At 38.6% G+C, this 18,857-nt stretch overlaps 1 protein-coding gene across 1 annotated transcript; it reads right to left on the bottom strand.

Moving 5' to 3' along the window:
* Positions 1 to 2,844: 2,844 nt before the first annotated feature.
* LOC120111612 (uncharacterized) lies at positions 2,845 to 17,436 on the bottom strand. The gene is made up of 5 exons (XM_039129155.3): positions 16,210 to 17,436; positions 6,676 to 7,294; positions 4,574 to 5,972; positions 4,384 to 4,473; positions 2,845 to 3,593 (listed from the first exon to the last, which is right to left on the bottom strand). The coding sequence occupies exons 1-5, from the start codon at positions 16,991 to 16,993 to the stop codon at positions 3,174 to 3,176; spliced, it is 3,312 nt and encodes a 1,103-aa protein (XP_038985083.2). The 5' UTR covers positions 16,994 to 17,436; the 3' UTR covers positions 2,845 to 3,173.
* Between the last annotated feature and the right edge of the window lie 1,421 nt (positions 17,437 to 18,857).

Genomic DNA, 18,857 nt, shown 5'->3' with positions numbered 1-18,857 from the left:
ATTCCAAACGCCTCCTGAACCTGATCTTAATAGAGAGTTAGAGACGCCAAATATGCGCAACTCAATGTTTCAGCTCTAGGCCTAAATCATAGACATAAAGCTACTTCTGTTTCAGACATGGTCAGGCTCAAATGGCTAACTTCTCAGCTGCAGATGGATAACAGAAACAATTCAAGCTTAATACATTACTCCCAAGATTCCGTTCGACGGCCATGCAAAGCTGGGCACGTCCACCAGGTTTATCACCCTTAACGTGAATGATTGATTCATGATGAGAAAAATTTATACAGAGACGAATGACTCATTAGACGAGGCTTGAGTTGCCAGTCGGCAATTAGAGCTAACAAAGCGACAGTTTGGTATGACTTACAGAGCATAGCAGTACCTTGTTACAACTTTGCTACCTTGACTGCAAGTAACCAAGTCTCCAACTCTAATCATTCTTCAAGAAGCTGAACAAAAATCAGGTGTCTTCACCGCATTAATACATTTTTAAGGCAGCCTGGCTCTACTTCTGGCACATCAGATTACTGTATGTTCCCAGAATTTCTGCTAGTATATTGATTTTGCTTTTATATATGGCTGATATTGTGCTAACAGGATCATATATTCGTTCCGTTGATAGTCTTATTTCTCTCCATAGTACGAAAGTTTGAGATGAAAGATATCGGATTTCTTCAGAAAGGCAACTTGCTTGATCTCACTCAAACCAAGTATATATCAGGTATTCTTTGCAAAGCTGACATGTTGGAATGAAAACCAATCCCCAGTCTGGTCATCACTGGCAGCAAATTATCGCTCCATCTATCTCCTTGTGATGGCACTCCCTGGAAGGATTCCACCCTATATCATAGTGCGGTCAGTGCTCTTCCATACCTTACCATCACTGACCTGATATTTTTTGTTCTGTCAATTAACGCTGTCAATTTGTGCACGAGCCAGCATCAACTCGTCTACCTTGAATGGACTCTTGGTCATGGCTTATGTTTCTGCGCATCCTCTGTTTTCCCTTCTGATCATGGTTTTTTTTTCTAATGTTGGTTAGGTAAGATGCACCGGCGATCGGTGCTTTACGACAGGCAATTGTGTCTTCATAGATCCTAATCTCATTTATTGGATCTCCAAGAAGCAATCCATATGTTGTTGCGCAAGTATAGAAACCGAATACCATACTCTTACTCTTTGTGCTATTGAGATATGTTGGATTCAATTTTTATGTCTCCAATAGATTTAGGGCAGAGACGCTTGGGTTGAGCCAATCTTTTTTCCGTAGTTACGGATCCATTTTGCCGACCTTCCTTGCCTATATTGTTCCATAGACTAGAGGTTGTTCAGCTTGGAGACTTGATGCGGTTATTATGAGCACAACCGGATATAGATGGCCCTTAGATCTCTGGATTTTCATAGGCCACCAGGGGTGCACCGGATACCGCGAGATGTTAATTTACTAAGTCCTCTGGTTCTCCTATGTGGCAACTCAAGTGCTGCTAATGTTATCAAGCATGCTTGAACTAAATGCAATGGAACTGACCATCACTAGAAGAGTAGGTGGAACATGGCTTTCTATGTGTCTGTTTTTGCCTGGTGCAGAATAATCGGCAGATCTGCAGATCAAAGGTTTCTCCTCTAATTATTTGGTCGGGGGCCTCGGGGCTGCATTGAATGACAAGGATTCAGTGTGCTTGTAGATCTGTGCACGAGATGATCAAATGGTGGATTAGCTTGAAGGAAGGTGAATCTTGTTTCACGCAAAAGAAAGAATCCCTAGTGTTTCGTCGTTACAGTCCAATCTACTTGATTCCGCTTCTATTGGTGGTGGTGATGGTGGTGGTGTGGGAACATGCCATATATAGTAATCATGTCATATATAGTAGAATTGGATTTTGTAATATTATTGTAATATATGGAACTATTATTAGGAGTTACCTACTATAGTTAGGATTCTAAGTGTAATTCCTTTTATGTTGAGAATACATACAAGAAGGAAGGACCAAAACTTCAGAATAGGTATAGCCAAATTCTCCTTAATTCTCCTCCTCCTCAGCCGCTACCGACCATGGAAAGCTTAAAGAAGCCCAAACTAGATGCTCTAGTTTTGATCTGAATGCTGGTGAATGATTTAGCAAACACAGTAAGAACGTAAGTATGAATATACGACACTAAGCTAGTTGTTTATTTGATTTTAGAATTATATTGGGACCCTGTACACATGGAATAATTACTTGCTTTTATTTTTAAATTTTCAGTGGTGATCCTTCAGCTGCTTCTGATCTCCATGCACATAATGCCGCTACATAGAATATAATTGATGAAGACCCAATCCAATGGATTCCATTTTGGTTTTGGATCCATGTTTCCATCCACCAACTCAAATCAAATCAGCCATCGCTCTTGATTTGCTACACGTTATTGACAACACTGAAGGTGCCTTAAAAAAAAAATTATAACCAGTTGCGGATAAATTTCTTTAAAGAAAGGCTAACTGGAAAAATTATTTAATTTTTAACATAACATTCATAACCTAATACCTACTGGATATTGGAAATAGAAAAACAAGAGACAGTAGAACGTATGTAGTTGCACAACGTTTAGTCTCATAATTATAACTAATGCTTTCAAACACCTGGTGCACAAAAAATATAATATTTAAAATAGCTGGTACCAAAACGAAGATACAGACACAATTTGTGGCACCCTTCAATGACCGTCACAATAACTGTCTTCTATTCTCTCTCCAGAAATCACCCTCATCTTTCTCAGCTGCAAACATAGCAAAGTACAAAGCAGGCCTTCTACTTATGATATTTATGCAAATTTTGAAAAAAAATGGCTAGCAAAATAACATACAGAAAACAGACTCCTCTATGCAGATGTATGATAGGCTTTCAAGATGATTACTACAAACACAACTTGGAATACAAATTAATATACAGGTAAAGATTTCTCATGCCATTTCTCCTATGATCTATATTGCTGACAGCCGCTTTTTAAGCCATATGAAGCAGAATATTTTCCACAGAGAATTGGGAAGTACTGAAATGGGTATTTGTGGGGGGGTGGAGAATGAAAAATAAAAATTTCAGACGCCATCTATCCAACCATGATTAATGGGCTGAGGAGCATGATCCTCATTGGTGATGGCATTGCAGAAAAAGCATGGAATAAAAATTGTTTCAATGTGTACTCTCAGGAGAAATAGGTATCCGGCTTAAATTTACCCTACATTCTGACCTCACAGCCTCACATGCCTGTGAACCCTCACCAAAAACAACTGCATCAGAAATGACATCAGAATGCTGTTCTTTGGCATCACCAGAAAGATCGCCTGGTGCATTGGCATTGGTGTTCTTCCGTTCCTTGGCATCAGCAGAAACGTTATCTTTGGCTTCAGCGATGACATTGCTCCCCTCTTCTTCTTTGCTCCTACAGGAATTAGCATTTGCCAATGACATTTCTTCAGGAGGCTGCTCATCAATCACCTTCGCTTTATCTGCATCAGACACTTCCAGAGAATCTTTTCCTCCTTTTGCAGTTACAACAGGGAACATCGCTTTTGCTACATCGCGCTGCTTCTTATACAGTGACATGGCTCTCTGCGCAGTTCAAACCAGGGAGCAAGCACACATGCCATTAACAAATTAATTGGCAATTGTTTGCAACTGTCATTAATATGCTTTCACGGGAGAGATGTATTAACTTCTTTTCCCATCTCAGTACTACACTATGACTCGTCACAAGTATACAAATGATGGTGAACGTTGAGTTCAAAAAGAAAAAGAAGGTCGGACTAAGTTTTATTATGTTCACTTTATCCAAAGTGGGAAATATGATATGCATCCCAACAGGGTTATTAATAAAACCACCTTAAATTTAAGGTCCTCATATGTATTTTCATAGAATTAGGCACTGGGCAAACAAACAGCCACCTTAACGTGGAAAACTTGAGTCGTGAGACTCAGATTGGCAGGAAATATGTCTACAATATGCAAAAACACATACAGAAAAAGTTCAGGACACAGCCATCTATGCACATGATAGCGGAATGTGGGTATTCTGGAAGACAAGACGAGGAGAGCCCTAAACTACCAAAAAGCAATGAGCCTAAATGATTAAATCAACCTCTCAACCAGCCATTTTGCAAAACAAAAATGTCTCTGTACACATGGTCGGTGTGTCACACAAAGTGCCTTCACACAGGTAACTGAACCCTCCATGTTTGGCAGTTAGAATTTAAGAATCTAAATTAAGCACCATCGAATGAATCTGAAAGGTTTTTGCATCTCAGTTTATCTGCATGCAAACTAGAAGTTTGCAAGAAGAATAAAGCCTAAAAATACATAAAGAAAAGTTAAATTAGCAGAGCACCACAGAGCACGAATATACCTGAAAATAAGCCTCTGTATTTGTAGGAAACAGAGAAGTTAAGAGGTTATTTGGACTCTTCCCTACCACTTTATTCACATCGTTAACGTTCTGTAACAGAAGAAATTTGATAATCAACACCCACATGTACATTATACATGAAGGTACACAACAAAATTTTTTTGTTTAATACAATAAATGTTGTAAGTACCTGATGGCATCCATGCTTTGAAATATTACATACACCAGGGTCCCTAGTTCCCAATAGCGTTAAGCATTGTTTATACAACTCTGGGGAGGCAAGGTCAACAGAGATATCAAGCTTAGAAAGGTAATTACAGCAATAACGGGACCGATCATCTCCTGCTGTTTTAGAAGGAACAGGGGTCTTTTCATCTATAGTTTCTGGAGGTGCTTCAGCAGCATTCTTAGCAGAAGGTGCATCAATAGATCGCTTGATTTCAGAGCTTTCAGAACGGGCCTGTTCACTGCTTGACTTGTTGCCAGACTGCCCAGCCCAACCTTCATCTGGCAGTGAATGAGTTGAATAATCTGACTCCTGAGGCTGAGAAATCTCTATATTCAAGTTTCCATGTTGTACCTTCCATGTAGCAGCACTCGTCTCCCATCCTCTGCTGTCCATTAGATGCCTATTCTGATGATCCCATTCTGGTCTCCCATAGGCATGGGAATCATCACCGAGTACACCATTTCTTCCATCCCACCCTTGCAACTGAGGAGGATATGGACTCTCCATTATATTATGCCACCCAAATGGGCGGACATGAGCATGGGTCACGTCCATATATGGTCTCATACCAAATAGAGATGGAGCAGGAAAATGCTGCATAGAAGAAGGAAATCCAGGAGGCATCGGTCCATGCTGGAAAGGCGGGAAACTGTTAGCAACTGGAGATGGCCATGTTGGGATACTCTTCCAATCACTTCCCTGTCCTCTACCAGTATTGAGATCACTGTTTTTTCTGTAACGGCTACTGGATTTGCGATCCCCAATTTGAGATATGTTATCATCTTCGTATGAACCCAAAACTGGACTGTCAATTCCATGCCTGACAGGCTGCGGAGGTGGAAGATGACCCGGTAAACTTCCAAGGAAACGATCATTTCGGTTGAAAGAAGATGGACCAAGAGGAACATGTTCACAGTCCTCTGCCTTAGAATAATCATCCATACTGGGGTTCTTCAATAGTAACTTTCGCTCTCTGACATCTGCAATGGGATAATCTCTTTGATCCCTGTAAGAGCTGCTTTTTTTGGCCACATCTTCAATATCATGACTACGCCTTGTGCCGCCTCTATATAAAAATTGTCGATCGATTGAATGAGATTTTTCCATTAACTGAACTGATGGGGATCGACCATCTGATCTTTGGGTCTTGCCAAATTTGGAAGATGCAGCTGTTTCAATCAGATATTCACCTGAAGCAACGTGATCCTTTGTTTTGGTCTTCTCTAATGACCGTGAATCAGAAGTTCTATCACGACCTCCTGAAACGCCTGCAAGATCTCCCATGGTAGCTACACTATAGTGATCTCTCTCTCCAGATGGCAATTCTTGGCGTGCAGGCTCTGCTTGCCTCAAGCTATGCCTGAAGATATAAAGATGAAAGCACATTATACACTTCCCACTGTCAACTGTCTAATTAATTCAAGTAAAGAATATTTCTAACTAAAACAATTCCTTAAACTTTAGTACATAAACAATGATCACATAAGTTATTTCCTGCACCACATATATAAGTTATCAGGCGCAGAAGAACACCAGATTGACAAGCAGGCTATCAACAAAACTAAAGAGATCCATGGAAAGAGAACTTCAACAAGGGAAGACACATCAGGAGCTAGAGATACAGGAGTACCGCTCAATAGGGTATCTCCATCACACAGGCACATCCTTTCAAACCCCACACACTACAGATAGTCAAATAATCAGTTGGGGAGAGAGAGAGAGAGAGAGAGAGAGAGAGAGAGAGAGAAGGGGGGGGGGGGGAGGGAGGGACTGTGGGAGGGAGTGGGGCTTTCTACATGCAATGTTATAACAACCTCAAATGGACACAAAGCTATATCAGGTCCATGTCCAAATTGTATCCATCTAAATTAATTTTAAATGCAATATGTGCACCCTTTCAGGTCAACTATTTGTTCCCACGATAATCTCACTGAATTATATGCAAAGAGAATGAATTAAAGCAGGCACCGATCATGAAGGTACTGGATATGAAGACCGAAGGTTCCAGGCACTACCAAGTATAATGGGAGTAAACAGCATATAATAGATAAACCTGCTCATACCTGCTTTGATCCTTAATGGCATGACCAACAGAGCTGGGAGAACTCTTTGGTCGTTTATTGCTGCGATTGGAATCAATCTTGTCTGGCCTAGCTCTGTCAACGTCGCCGTGTGACTCTTTTGCACTTTGAGGCCTCGAGTCACCATAAGCGTCATTTTCATCAAATGACCTCCTCCTTTCCCTCGAATCCTTATATTTGGTGCTGTGATCCTCAAAATAAGAACCACCATGATCACTATCCTGAGGCTTACTTCTCTTATAACGATTCTCTGAAATCCTATTTTCATCCCTGTGACGCTTACTGTCAGATCTGTTGCTAGTATGATCCCTTGAGGAAAGCTCTTCTCGGTGTCTGTCATCTCGATGCCTTTGATCTCTGTCAAGATCCTCCCGATGTTTATCTCTATACTTTCCATCTTTATGCCTTTCATCCCTGTGCCTTTCATTTCTATCGCTTTCATTTCTGGGGCAATCGTCTCTTGAAGATAATCGCCTATCATCACTATCCCTGCCATCACTCTGCCATTTATCTCTATCAGCAGAGCCATCTCCCCCCCTCATAGGTTTCTCAAGCTCCTTCTCCAACTCAGCATTGCGCAATTCATCTCGTATTTGCCATTCTATAAACCCAAAAACAAATGAAATATATAATTAAAAAATAATGCTTGATCGTTATTGTCAAAAATATTCTTAATAATTAATGTGGATGGACTACATTATACATATCAAGAAAATATCTAGTACATCTCCTCCCTTCCGTAATTTAACAGGTACAAAAGAAAAACACAGTGCTTAACTGTCTAGGCAAAAGAGACTAATTAAACATAGCAAGCACTGATAAAAAAGAAATTAGATGCATAAAAAAAGAGGAGTACATTATGCTTTATTATCAACCAAAGAGAAAAATGTCGCACAACATTTTATCTCCAACAGAGAAGGATAAATCGTCAAAGTGGGATGTTTGAGAACATGATTGGGGATCGATGATTACTGTGAGAACTTATTTTATAGAATTCCCCTCATAAACTTTCCCCAATGTAATGAGGTCAACAGAAGCACATATCAACTAATCTTTTAATAAATGCATATATTAACCAGACAGCCATTTCACAAATCACAACAAAATAAAATACATGTTCCAAGCGTGTAACTTGATCATCATAATCAATGCTTCATTTGATACTGTTCAAACTTCCAAGATCTCAAGCAAGTAGAAGATAAATGGGCACTGTAACAAATGTTTCACGAATACATATTGTACCTGCTGTTGGTTTGCACAAAAAAATCCTGAACAGATGCCTGATAGGTTGTGATTATACATGCTAACCTCTGAAAGGAATTCCTATGATTAGAAAGGCTAGCACAGACAAGCTTGCCATCTCCCCTTATGGGCCCCATAAGGATCTCTCTATTATGGACCCCATAAGGTTAATGGCCTCTCCACAACCTTGTCAAATTGGCTTGCAGATGATGTTCTCATCTTTTAAAACCCTGAGCTTATTGTCAATGTGCTGCAAGGTCTCTAGACTTGACAACAGGCATTGCCAAATTAAGAGGAAGCATACTCAAAATCTATCTAGGTTGATGGATTGTTTAGAGTTTTCCCTCGAAACTGTTAATTTCTCATTAGCTATCCGTACCCAATAACTAATAGGATACAGAGTAAATATGATCCTTTGAAGAATGGAACCCTCTTCCTCTAGCAATATTCAACACAACATAAAACATATAAGCATTTTTTCACGGGAGAGTACCATATTAAACTCAAAAATGACCATTTTTATATGTTACAGAAACTATTAGTGGTGTATGCTGCCATAGTAACAAAGATATTTTTATTTATATAAATCAACAGCATAATAGAGGCCAGGTGTAAGTATCACTTTAACGTGCATGTTCGAGTTACTACAAGTTATCTGGGGTCCTCACATATTCGAGCATAAAACAGATTTAAAACCCTATCAACATCATTGCCAGGCCTCCACCACTTCCTTGATGATGCAACTCTAGACACCTCCCAAGTTCAATTACATGTGATGAAATTACACATAATGAATAGCACAAGTACTGCTTCACCAAAGTTGACACTTGATTTCATAATTTATATTCAAATATGCTTATACCCGACCTCATATACTTTTTCTAAAGAAATCATCATGACCTCCATTATCAAGACTCATATATCTGGACTTCAGCATAACAAGTAAACATAAATTCCATCCAGAGCTTTTGCCTAACAAATATACTGATAATAGGGAAAGTAAATTAAACGGTACTACTTAATAAAAGGAATTGCAGAGGAGAATCACATTCAGTGTCTTGTTCTGACAGTTTCAAAAGGCATGGTTAACTCTTCATATTTCAGCTCAAAGTGATTCTAGCAAAATATACCAATCAGAGAAACTATACAACATTATGTTACAAATAATTAAATTATTTAGTGACCTGCTTAAAGCCTAAAACAACTTTTAGGTTCGGTGTTTTCTACACTCTGTCACTCAACTAGCTCATAAATTAAATAATGGTAATTCCGAAACATTTAACAGAAAAACCATCTTTCAAGGCCATCAATCTATCATAAACCAACTTCTGTAAACCTGATGAAAATTTTTCTTTTACTAATATAATTGACTTCAGAGGACCAAATCATAAAAACTAGACATCAGCAGAATCACTCTCCCTGAAAGTGGTACCCAACAGGCAGACTGAAAGATTGAAAATGATCTAGAGAAAATACCTTAATCCAAGCATGAAAGCTTAGACCATGTATATGCAGTGGAAGAGATGCATGCCCCCTAGAAAAAAAAGTTCCCTCCCCAATTGTAACGATCAAACTTGAGTTCAATATATTATCAAGTTCATCGGATCCAAATATCCAATATTTATCATCTTGGAACAAATCCAGAAAGGGGTGAGGAAGCCTATCAAATTCCATGCCCTTAATCCAGATATCAAAACAACTTTGAAATCAAAATCTAAATTCAATACAGAAGGATCCCAAATCTGACCTACTGGGAGAGCTATTCATAAGAACCATAACCTACAGTCTAGTCCATGACGGAAACTGAACATATCAAAACACATCAATGAGACCTTCTGGCAACCATATTTTAGCCCAACCCTGAACCTCCAATCTTAGTTTCAAAGAGGTTATATTATTTACAAGTTATTAGGAAAATGTAGAAATGCTAAAGAATAGAGTTTGGTTTGAACAGATCTAGAAAAATCTCGCATAAGATGTCAAAAGCTAATGATTATATATTTGACTGAAACCCAAAAAATGAAATCCTTGCTGTAACCAACGGAGAAAAATGGTGGCAAGAAAATATTGGCTGGCAATACGGCACTGTGGAAAAGGTTAATTTTTTAGCTATTAGCAAGCTCAAGCTACATTTTACTGTTATTCTTGCTTTAGAAAAACCTAATGACCTACTATAAATAATGGAAAGAAATTATACCTGTCTGAGAGTTCAGTAGTTTTAGCCTCCGAAACACTTAATTCAAAGCTAAGACTGTGAAACAACAAGTATAGATCTCACTGTGATCATTCCAATGTATTTCAGGTCTCAACATCTGATGTATGTGCACACCTAATCTCAGTACAACAATCTAAGGGACATCCATATACTCACTACATCAATTAGTGGTGTGCTTTATATGCCTCTTTAGCTATTTCTCTTACAATATGCCAAAACAGGAAAATGAACAAACTGTTAATCCCTTTTCATAACCTAACTGATCTGCAAAAGACAGTTCTCTAGTTTGAATTTCCACAGAAACAGGCAAAAGACTGAAGATGGAAAATAGTAACTGAAACCTGGTAACTGGTTCAAGTTGATCTTGGGATTTTAAAAAAGAAGATTCAGATGAGAGGCAGATATTCAACTGAGGGAGAATTTCAAACATACAAATGAAATGAATTAACATGTCAGACTTCATTACTAACTGAACCATTTTACCAACAACTGCCTTCAACCTAATGCCAAACAACCACATCTTTTTAAAGTATTGCAGCATCAAATGCCTTTGAAATGTAATATTTTTTTTATAAGGCAGCAATAACATTGACAGCTTCAAATGGATCAGAATGCTGATCAATTAAAGTGATAAAGGAAAAACTAAGAAATACAGGGCTAACCGGCTAAGAGTAAATCAAATGAACAGCAAAAATATTCATTACTTTTAAATTACAGTGAATTGGTTAAGATGGTGTAAGCTAATGCAACAAAGAATTGGGAGACTAAAGTAAGGAGCAACCTGCATGTTTGCTAAAAGAAATTAGTAAATATAAAAAGGGAACCAGCTAGATTTTTTCTCACTTCAATTCAAAATTGTGCAAATGGAAGAAATTATGCCATGAGAGGAACCACAGTTTGATGTCATCTACATCCTCTGGGAGACAGGGGTTTAGAAGCTATAATGGAGGATCTCCAGATTATTCAAATTGGGTGAGATCCATTAGTAATTATATCTCATATGGGAGTTTAGCATCTCTATTAGCGTATTCATGGTTTTAACTGAAAGATCTGTAGTGCCTATTCATGCATGTGAAAATCATAACAAGATTTAGTAACTCATATACAGACATGACTTGCACAGTTGGACAGTTTCAAATATTTTGGTCATTGGATACCTAGAAGGCATATGCAAGTGCAACCACCACTAATAGCTACCTTCCCCGTACCAAACTAATATAGTATGTGCTTGCTACCTATGTTGGCAGTGGTGGTCAGTGCTTACCACAATCTTGTCGAGTATATGGAGTACATGAGATCGTACCACTAGTGAAACTAACAGTATATATTATTCTCAAGGCTGCAACAGAACATGGAAATCATCTAAATTGTTTCCTGTTTGTTTAATTCTTTCTATCAACAGTTACCTAACTATGCAATTTGTATGTACTATGTCGGACAGCAATTGACAATGATGCCAAGGATGACTTTCAATGCTAGATTTCTGTGAAGTAATTGATGGCCGCATTATTTCTTCAAAACACCTATGAAATAATATAAAGCAATTAAATATTGGTCTGTTTCAACAAATAAACCTTAAAACACCAGCTACAAAGCACTTTGACAGCTTTGTGTAACATGGTACAACATAGTACACATACCACCATGATCCCTAGATGGCACATGCATGATACACAGGGCTTCAATACTCAAAACCAGAAAGATGCAGACAAGAATTTAACTAGCTCATATTAACAAATGATGCAGCATAGCTCAGAAGGTGTTCACAAGATTGACCTTGATTGTAGGGGCAATGAAAGTTATTAGTGGGCATGCTTTTCACATCATCTGATAACATGTTATCTAGGCATCCCTGCTGTCTAGAGTTCTTTCTAGAAGTTCTGCTACACTTTTCAATAAAAATAAATTGTTGGTTTTATATACTATTTTTGTTCCGATCTGAGCCTCCACCATCCTTCTTCTTATCAAATCAATTGTATATCTCCATAGACATTTAAAACGAAAAGAAAGGAATCAGTCAATCAGTTTCACATTTTATCTCTGAAATCTAAACTACAAGAATATGCATATTCAATTATAAAATTATAGCAAAAGTCTATATCAAAACACCATGCAGTCAAAGTGACAATCCTAGCTTATTTGATAGGGGGATCTTTTACCCCAAAAAGAACCAAGTAACTAGAGAACAAAAGAAAGAATAACTTGCATGATAACATACCTAAATCAATATAACAACTCCCTTGCCATCAAAATAACAAAAAATATACTTGAGTGCTCTACTTTATGGTTATTTTAACAAAGTTCTGTGCCTATCCTTCCTCATTCCAACAATGAGGGCTTGATTTGTGCCACTGTTATCACCACTGGCCTAGCCAAATTGAACTAAAAGCTAACGCATTCACTGAGGCTCCTGTACTAACCAATAGCATTTTGCTCCATCTTGGCAAGAATCACCACTTGACACTCAACCAGTTGCCGAAGCCAATATTATAACTAAAAATGACACACTATTTTTTTACCTCCAGAACAGTACAGCAGATCTAAGGATCTGATTTACAGAAAGGTAGATAATTTTTTCTTTACACTGAAACATGGAAAACACAAAATAGAGTGTAGCATTAATTTGATTGAGACTGTAATAATGAAAGAAAGATATTTACATCAAATCCACTATTTTTTTTAAAAAAAAACACAACTTATGAATTGCAACAAAGACTGTTTTTTTTTAAATGTTCCATGGAGACCAATATAATCTAGATCCTTACCTAATTTGGATAGTGTAATATGTCTAAGTATTCTAAAATGAAAGATCTAATTACAATTAAGTAATGTGGAGATCATCATTTCACAGAAAAATGCGTTAAAGAAGACTCATCTAAGATTATTTTTCCTGAATGGTCGACTTATGAGCTCTCAGCTTTATCCTTAAGCAACCAAATTGACTTCTTAAGATTTGTAATAATCTAACTACCTTAAATATTATTAACTGACTTCTCCATCACCTGTCCACCAGACTCGTCAAATCCCCTATTCTGTTGGAATAATACGTTCATAATGAGAAATTTTATCATGCTTACAGAAAATATGTATCTTAGAATTGTTTTGCTTCAGACAGTTCTATAAAATATCAAAAAGAATTAAGAGTTTTCACAGAAAATAAAAAAAGAGAACTGTTATCAGCAGTAGAGGACTCTAACAGATCATGAAATTCCAAAAGTAGAAGATTTATTCCCCTGCTTTGCCTCCCTCCCTCCTAGTAATGTAGCTAGTGCATGCAGACCAAGGAAGGGACAAACGCAGTTTAGAAGCAACAAAAAAAAAAAAAAACTGATAGCAATATTCATCAAACAGAATTTGGAGTCATTGTCATCTTTCATGTTTCAACTTCAAATTCAAATAAGTAGGATACAAGTTTGTAAACAAGACAACAATGCCCTCAAAAAATAGAATGTCAAAATCATAGAAAATTGTTAAATGAAATGTCAAAATTATAATAAAACTAAAAATCATGATAATAAATAGTCAATAACCTTTAAGACTGCCATTTCGCCTGCAACAACCAAAACATGTATAGGAACAATAATGCAACCAAGGGTACAGAAGTATTTTAATCATAAATAAGTAACTAGTCATTTCTGCCAAAGAAAATAATCACTCTCGAAGGTTACTGCAATGATTCTGATCATCCATGAGCTCGCAATATTGGGGCTTCAACTTCTTCAAAGGTTTAGGGAGGTTAGCTGATTATCGCAAAACTACTCTATTCATTGGTTTAGATGACGCTCTTGTTGTCAATAACCTAAAAATGTTTGTCAGTTGACCCGGGTGAGGGTGAGAAAGTCAAAATATCAAGTTTCACATGAGACAGATGGACATATTCTGACTGACCCATCATATGTGCATCTTATAAAATTGGTGGACATCTAATCAGTATCAATCGAAATAAAAAAAAAAATGATATAAATACTTCCCCTAATGGTGTAGCAAATGTGGTGAATTAAACAGATAAACAGCTTGACATCAGAACAAAGTATGTTAGGTGGCAAATGTGGTGAATTAAACAGATAAACAGCTTGACATCAGAACAAAGTATGTTAGTGAATCACCACCTAGTAGCACACTTTTTATTACTCCACCAACAAGACCCTTTAAATTCTTATTGCATAACCCATTTCATCAACCTTCATAAAAACACCTCCTACCCCTTCTATCTTTTGACTAAATTAAAGATATCATGTTGCTAAGAGACTCAAAACATGATTACTTCAATTTAGAAAAGTCAGTTTGGCCACATCATTTGACGTTCTAAAACAGCATGCATTAAAAAAAAGTAGGCGATGTCGTTCTGAAACATGGAAAAATGAGAGAGAGAGAGAGAGAGAGAGAGAGAGAGAGAGAATCGATAAAGTTCAGTCCATGGAAAGCATTGTACCCATACCTTTTGCCTGTTCCCAAGAAAAAAGCCAAGGCCTTCAATGCAGAAGTAAGAAGAAATAGAGCGTTCATGTCAAGCCTTAAAAAGATATCATATAGAAGAGAAACTACTGAATTTGCCATTCTAGAGTGCCATTAAGATTTCCACAATTATTGCAAACAATAGGAGTTTAAGAAAGGGAGAAAGCAGTCATCCCTACATTTTACCCTTTGTATTCCCTCTTATTAGGGTTTGACCTGAAATCTAATGCTTGGCTATGTGAAGTTCCATATAAGATCCATTTGGCACTTTTCTTGATACCCTAGAAGAACTCATCTATGATTATTGATTAACCACTTAAAGACAGAAATTGAAAAAATGGCATCGGCCGACCCTCTATGGCATGGAATCGACACTCTATAGAACAGAATCAAGTCTTTGGTAACAAGTCCAATCACACAATCCCCTAGTTTTTGGGGGAGTGACTATAAATAACCCCACTCAAAAATTCAATCTAACTTAATCCTATGAGAGCAATATGTAATGATGGATACTGTCTATTATATGGTGTTAAAGCGAACTCCATGAGACCTACAAGAATTGAATATTCAAGCGAGCGAAAAATAACAAGAAGTTTCTTTATTTTTTGATGAAACATAAGAACAAGTTAACAGACAAAAAAGATGGACAGCTTGCATCTAGTCCACACATAATAGCCACAAGAATGTGAAAAGACCTAACTAGCACTAAGGGCAGCCTTGCACCATCCTCACAGATATAGCTAACAAGTAATGCATGACAGCCCAATGAGAATCACGAGCTTGTTTTCTATTATGCATCAGAATCAAGGCATTTGCTGCATACACTTTTCCTGCATATACTTTTTCAGTCACATGATTATACAAATAATTACAGTAGAAGAACGATATGGCAGCATCAAACTTATGAAATCCCAGATAATCGACATTGGGAATGAGCAGTCAGGTGCCTACGTGCCACTCACCGCATTTGTATTAGTATGTTTTTTTTATAAACTTGTAAATTTTGATAACTGTGCTGGTTACCATTCTAATTGTAGTCTTAAGAGTATACAAAAGCAGCAAGTTTCCAAACTTTTCAATTTCTATAATAACCTTACTTAGGGTTCACTTAAATCATACTAAACTTCTACAGAAAAAGGTATAAACGTCGTTGAACTCCAAGAAGCAGGAGTCCGAGGGGGGACTCTCTTTGACTCTACACATGATAAGAGTCCCTCATCCTCCCAAATCCAAAATAATCATGATTTGTTGGTCGTAGCAAGATATGCCTCATAAGTCATAAACAATTTCATCAATATTTTGAGGAAGGCATATTAATGCCTAGTCCACGATAATTTTTTTTATCCTGTACCTAAAAGCTAGAGCGATAACCACATGCATCTAGACATGCATTTGGACGTGCATTAATAGTAGTACTACCTAACTAAATTCAAAACCTATGTGATGCACAAAACACGCATCAATGTCAGTTCCGAAAGTACCGAACGATATTACAGAACTTGCCGTATAGTTGTCGTATAACAACCTAACAAGCATATATTGTTGGAGAAAGTAATCAAGAGGAAATCTGGAAAAGAAAAGGCCAAAGTAACAGGTCATCTTACCGGTAAGTTCCCTATCCTTCTTCAGTGCTCTCTCCTCTTCAGAGAAGCCTGTTTTGGCCGCTTGGTTCCGACTCCCAGCATCATTGGGCCTCTCATGCCTGGATCCATGGACCTTCTTATCCCTCTCCAATCCACGATCCCTCTCCTTCTCCTTTGCATCCTTGTACTGGTTGCTGCTTTCTCTATGGCTCAAATCACGGCTTAAATCCTTCTCTGATCCACGCTCCCTCCCCTTCTCCTTTGCATCCTTGCATTGGCTGATGCTTTCTCTATGACTCGAATCACGACTCAAATCCTTCTCCGACCGTCGCTTCGTCAACTCGACCTTACTGCTACCATCCTCATACCTTTCAGCGGAACCTTCAGGCCTTCTGCTTGCCCTTTCCCTCGAAGCAACAGCAGAAAGCTTCGACTTTGGGGCCTTCTTCGACTCCGCAAGCCCAAAGTTCTCATCTATATGGCCCAGATCAGCCACGCGATCATCCTCTCTAGCGCCATTCAACCGATCACTCGCTGCCGAATCCTCTTCCCTATCTTTCCGCTTCCTCCCATGCTCCACAGACACATACCCCCCACCAGCACCAGTCTGATCCTTCCCCTGCGATGGCTGCGGCACGGAAGAGGAAGTTCGCTTCTTAGATTCCAGATCCCTCGAAACCCTAGAACCATTGTCCCGCTCTTCAACCCTCTCCTTGGGGTCCCTCGAGTTCCTATCCTCCTCAGAGTCTGACCGCTCGCGGTACTTGTGCTCCCTGTGCGATCTATGGCGGGAACTCCGCGGCATGTTGCGCCAAGCCTAAAAACCCTAACTCCAAAATCCGGGTCGAAAATCCAAAACGCGAACAAAAACCCCAACACCCCGCCCAAACCTCTTCAAGAAGCAATCTTTCCGGATGGCTCCGCCGCAAAACAGAACGAAATCTTGCGGTACTTGCCGGAATCTGGCACCGCCGCAGAAAAAAAAGGCTCGCCTTGGGATCAGATACCGAAGAAAAGATCGAAAAAGCGGAGCAGTATCTCTCCAAACGGCGGAAGGAGATCGGAATGAAATAAGAGAGGGGAAGAGACAAGGGCGATGGGAGGAAGAGAACGGAGACAGAAATCGCGAGGGGATATTCCTTCTCCTTCAGAACGAAAAAAGAGGAACACCCCTGAGAATTTCCGTTCTCGAGATAAAATTTGGACTCCAGTCGCGCCCGGGGGAAGCCGTGGATAACTTAGAACCCCTATGGACGAAACAATCCTTGATCCTTTTATGGTATTCCTGGGAGGTCCAGGGGGTTTTGGCTTCAGTAGGGATTGCTGCACCCGTCGGGATAAGGGTAGGATGGTAATTGGATTGAGGCTCGGATGTCAGCGGTACGGTGTCTCGCGGTTGACATGGTAGTCCGTACGGAAAGGGAGATTAGGCTCGGGCTCTTCGTTGGATAATCCCGCAGGGACAACGTTGATCGGTGCTGCTGAGGTTTTTTACGCAAAATAAAAGAGGGAAGGACCGGGTATGCGTTGATTCTTGTAAGGAAACATGGCCATTACAGTCTTTTGCTCTTGACTTTAAGTTCTGGTGTGTTCCCCCTTTCCTGTGCAGCCACTTAATTGTTTTCTCCATGCCTATCAAATTTGTAGGCAGGGCTCGTTTGATTCACGGAAAAAAAAAAAAAGAAGGAAAAAGTGGTGTGGTCAACAAAAAAGTAATAAAATATCTCTTATTTGATTGAAATTTTTAAAGAAGAGAGATGAAAAAGTTGTATTCTCATAGAAATATGATTCACATATTTCATGGTAAGCCTTTCCCATGAGAAATATGCGAAAGTTACTTTTCCATGAGGCAGAAATCACTATATTTTTATTTTTTTTCAAAAAGGCCCTTCAACATCAAAGAAGCATTAAAGAGGCATGAAAGACCTAATTTTTATTAAAGACATAATAGAAATTATACATAACTTTTTCAGAAAAGTGGATGGCTAACCAAACATAAGCACTTTGAAAATTTGTCACTTTCCCGTGATCAATCAAACATGCTAAAAGTACTTTCCTAGGCATCCTCTTCCTCGAAATTTGTTCCCCAGGAATCATATTCTTAGGAGAAAAAATGCTTCCCGCGAACCAAACGAGCCCATAATGTTCGCCTTTGCCCTTTGCAAAGGGAGGTGGGCTTTTGGGGTTGAGCAAAATGTATCTATACTTGATTTCTGTTATTGATGGTGATCATCTTCTTGTAAATATTGTAAATGTTTTTCCTTGCAATGAGGACTTTCAATGTTCAATGTTAACAACACTGATTTCTAGGAACTCTTATTCTGTTTTTCCAAAGTACTAATTTGCCGCTGTTTTTCCATTTGTTTTAGTTCCGCTCTTTCTTCTGCTTTCGATCTTCCTCCTTCGATCATTGTTCGATTTTCTGGAAATCCTCTATGGTAAGTTGAGCCTTTGCGGGGCAACATGGCCTTCCTGATTGGACCAAGATCACGATTCACAGGTAAGAATGATGCTTGATGGATGCGTCGTCGACCCCTGTTATTGCCCTTTGGGTAAGTCTTATGCCATAAACTAAATATAATATCATGTATTTCTTCTCTAAATGTTCCTGCAAAATCATATGGACTTCAACTTGATGCTTCCTCTGTGTATGTTCATTACTCGCTCCC

This window comes from Phoenix dactylifera, chromosome 5, assembly GCF_051530095.1.
Source record: "Phoenix dactylifera cultivar Ajwa chromosome 5, Ajwa_hap1_PhDact_Kaust_v1.1, whole genome shotgun sequence".
Lineage (NCBI taxonomy): Eukaryota > Viridiplantae > Streptophyta > Magnoliopsida > Arecales > Arecaceae > Phoenix > Phoenix dactylifera.
Note: the sequence above shows the minus strand (reverse complement) of the source record. Positions and strands in the feature narration are given on the sequence as shown.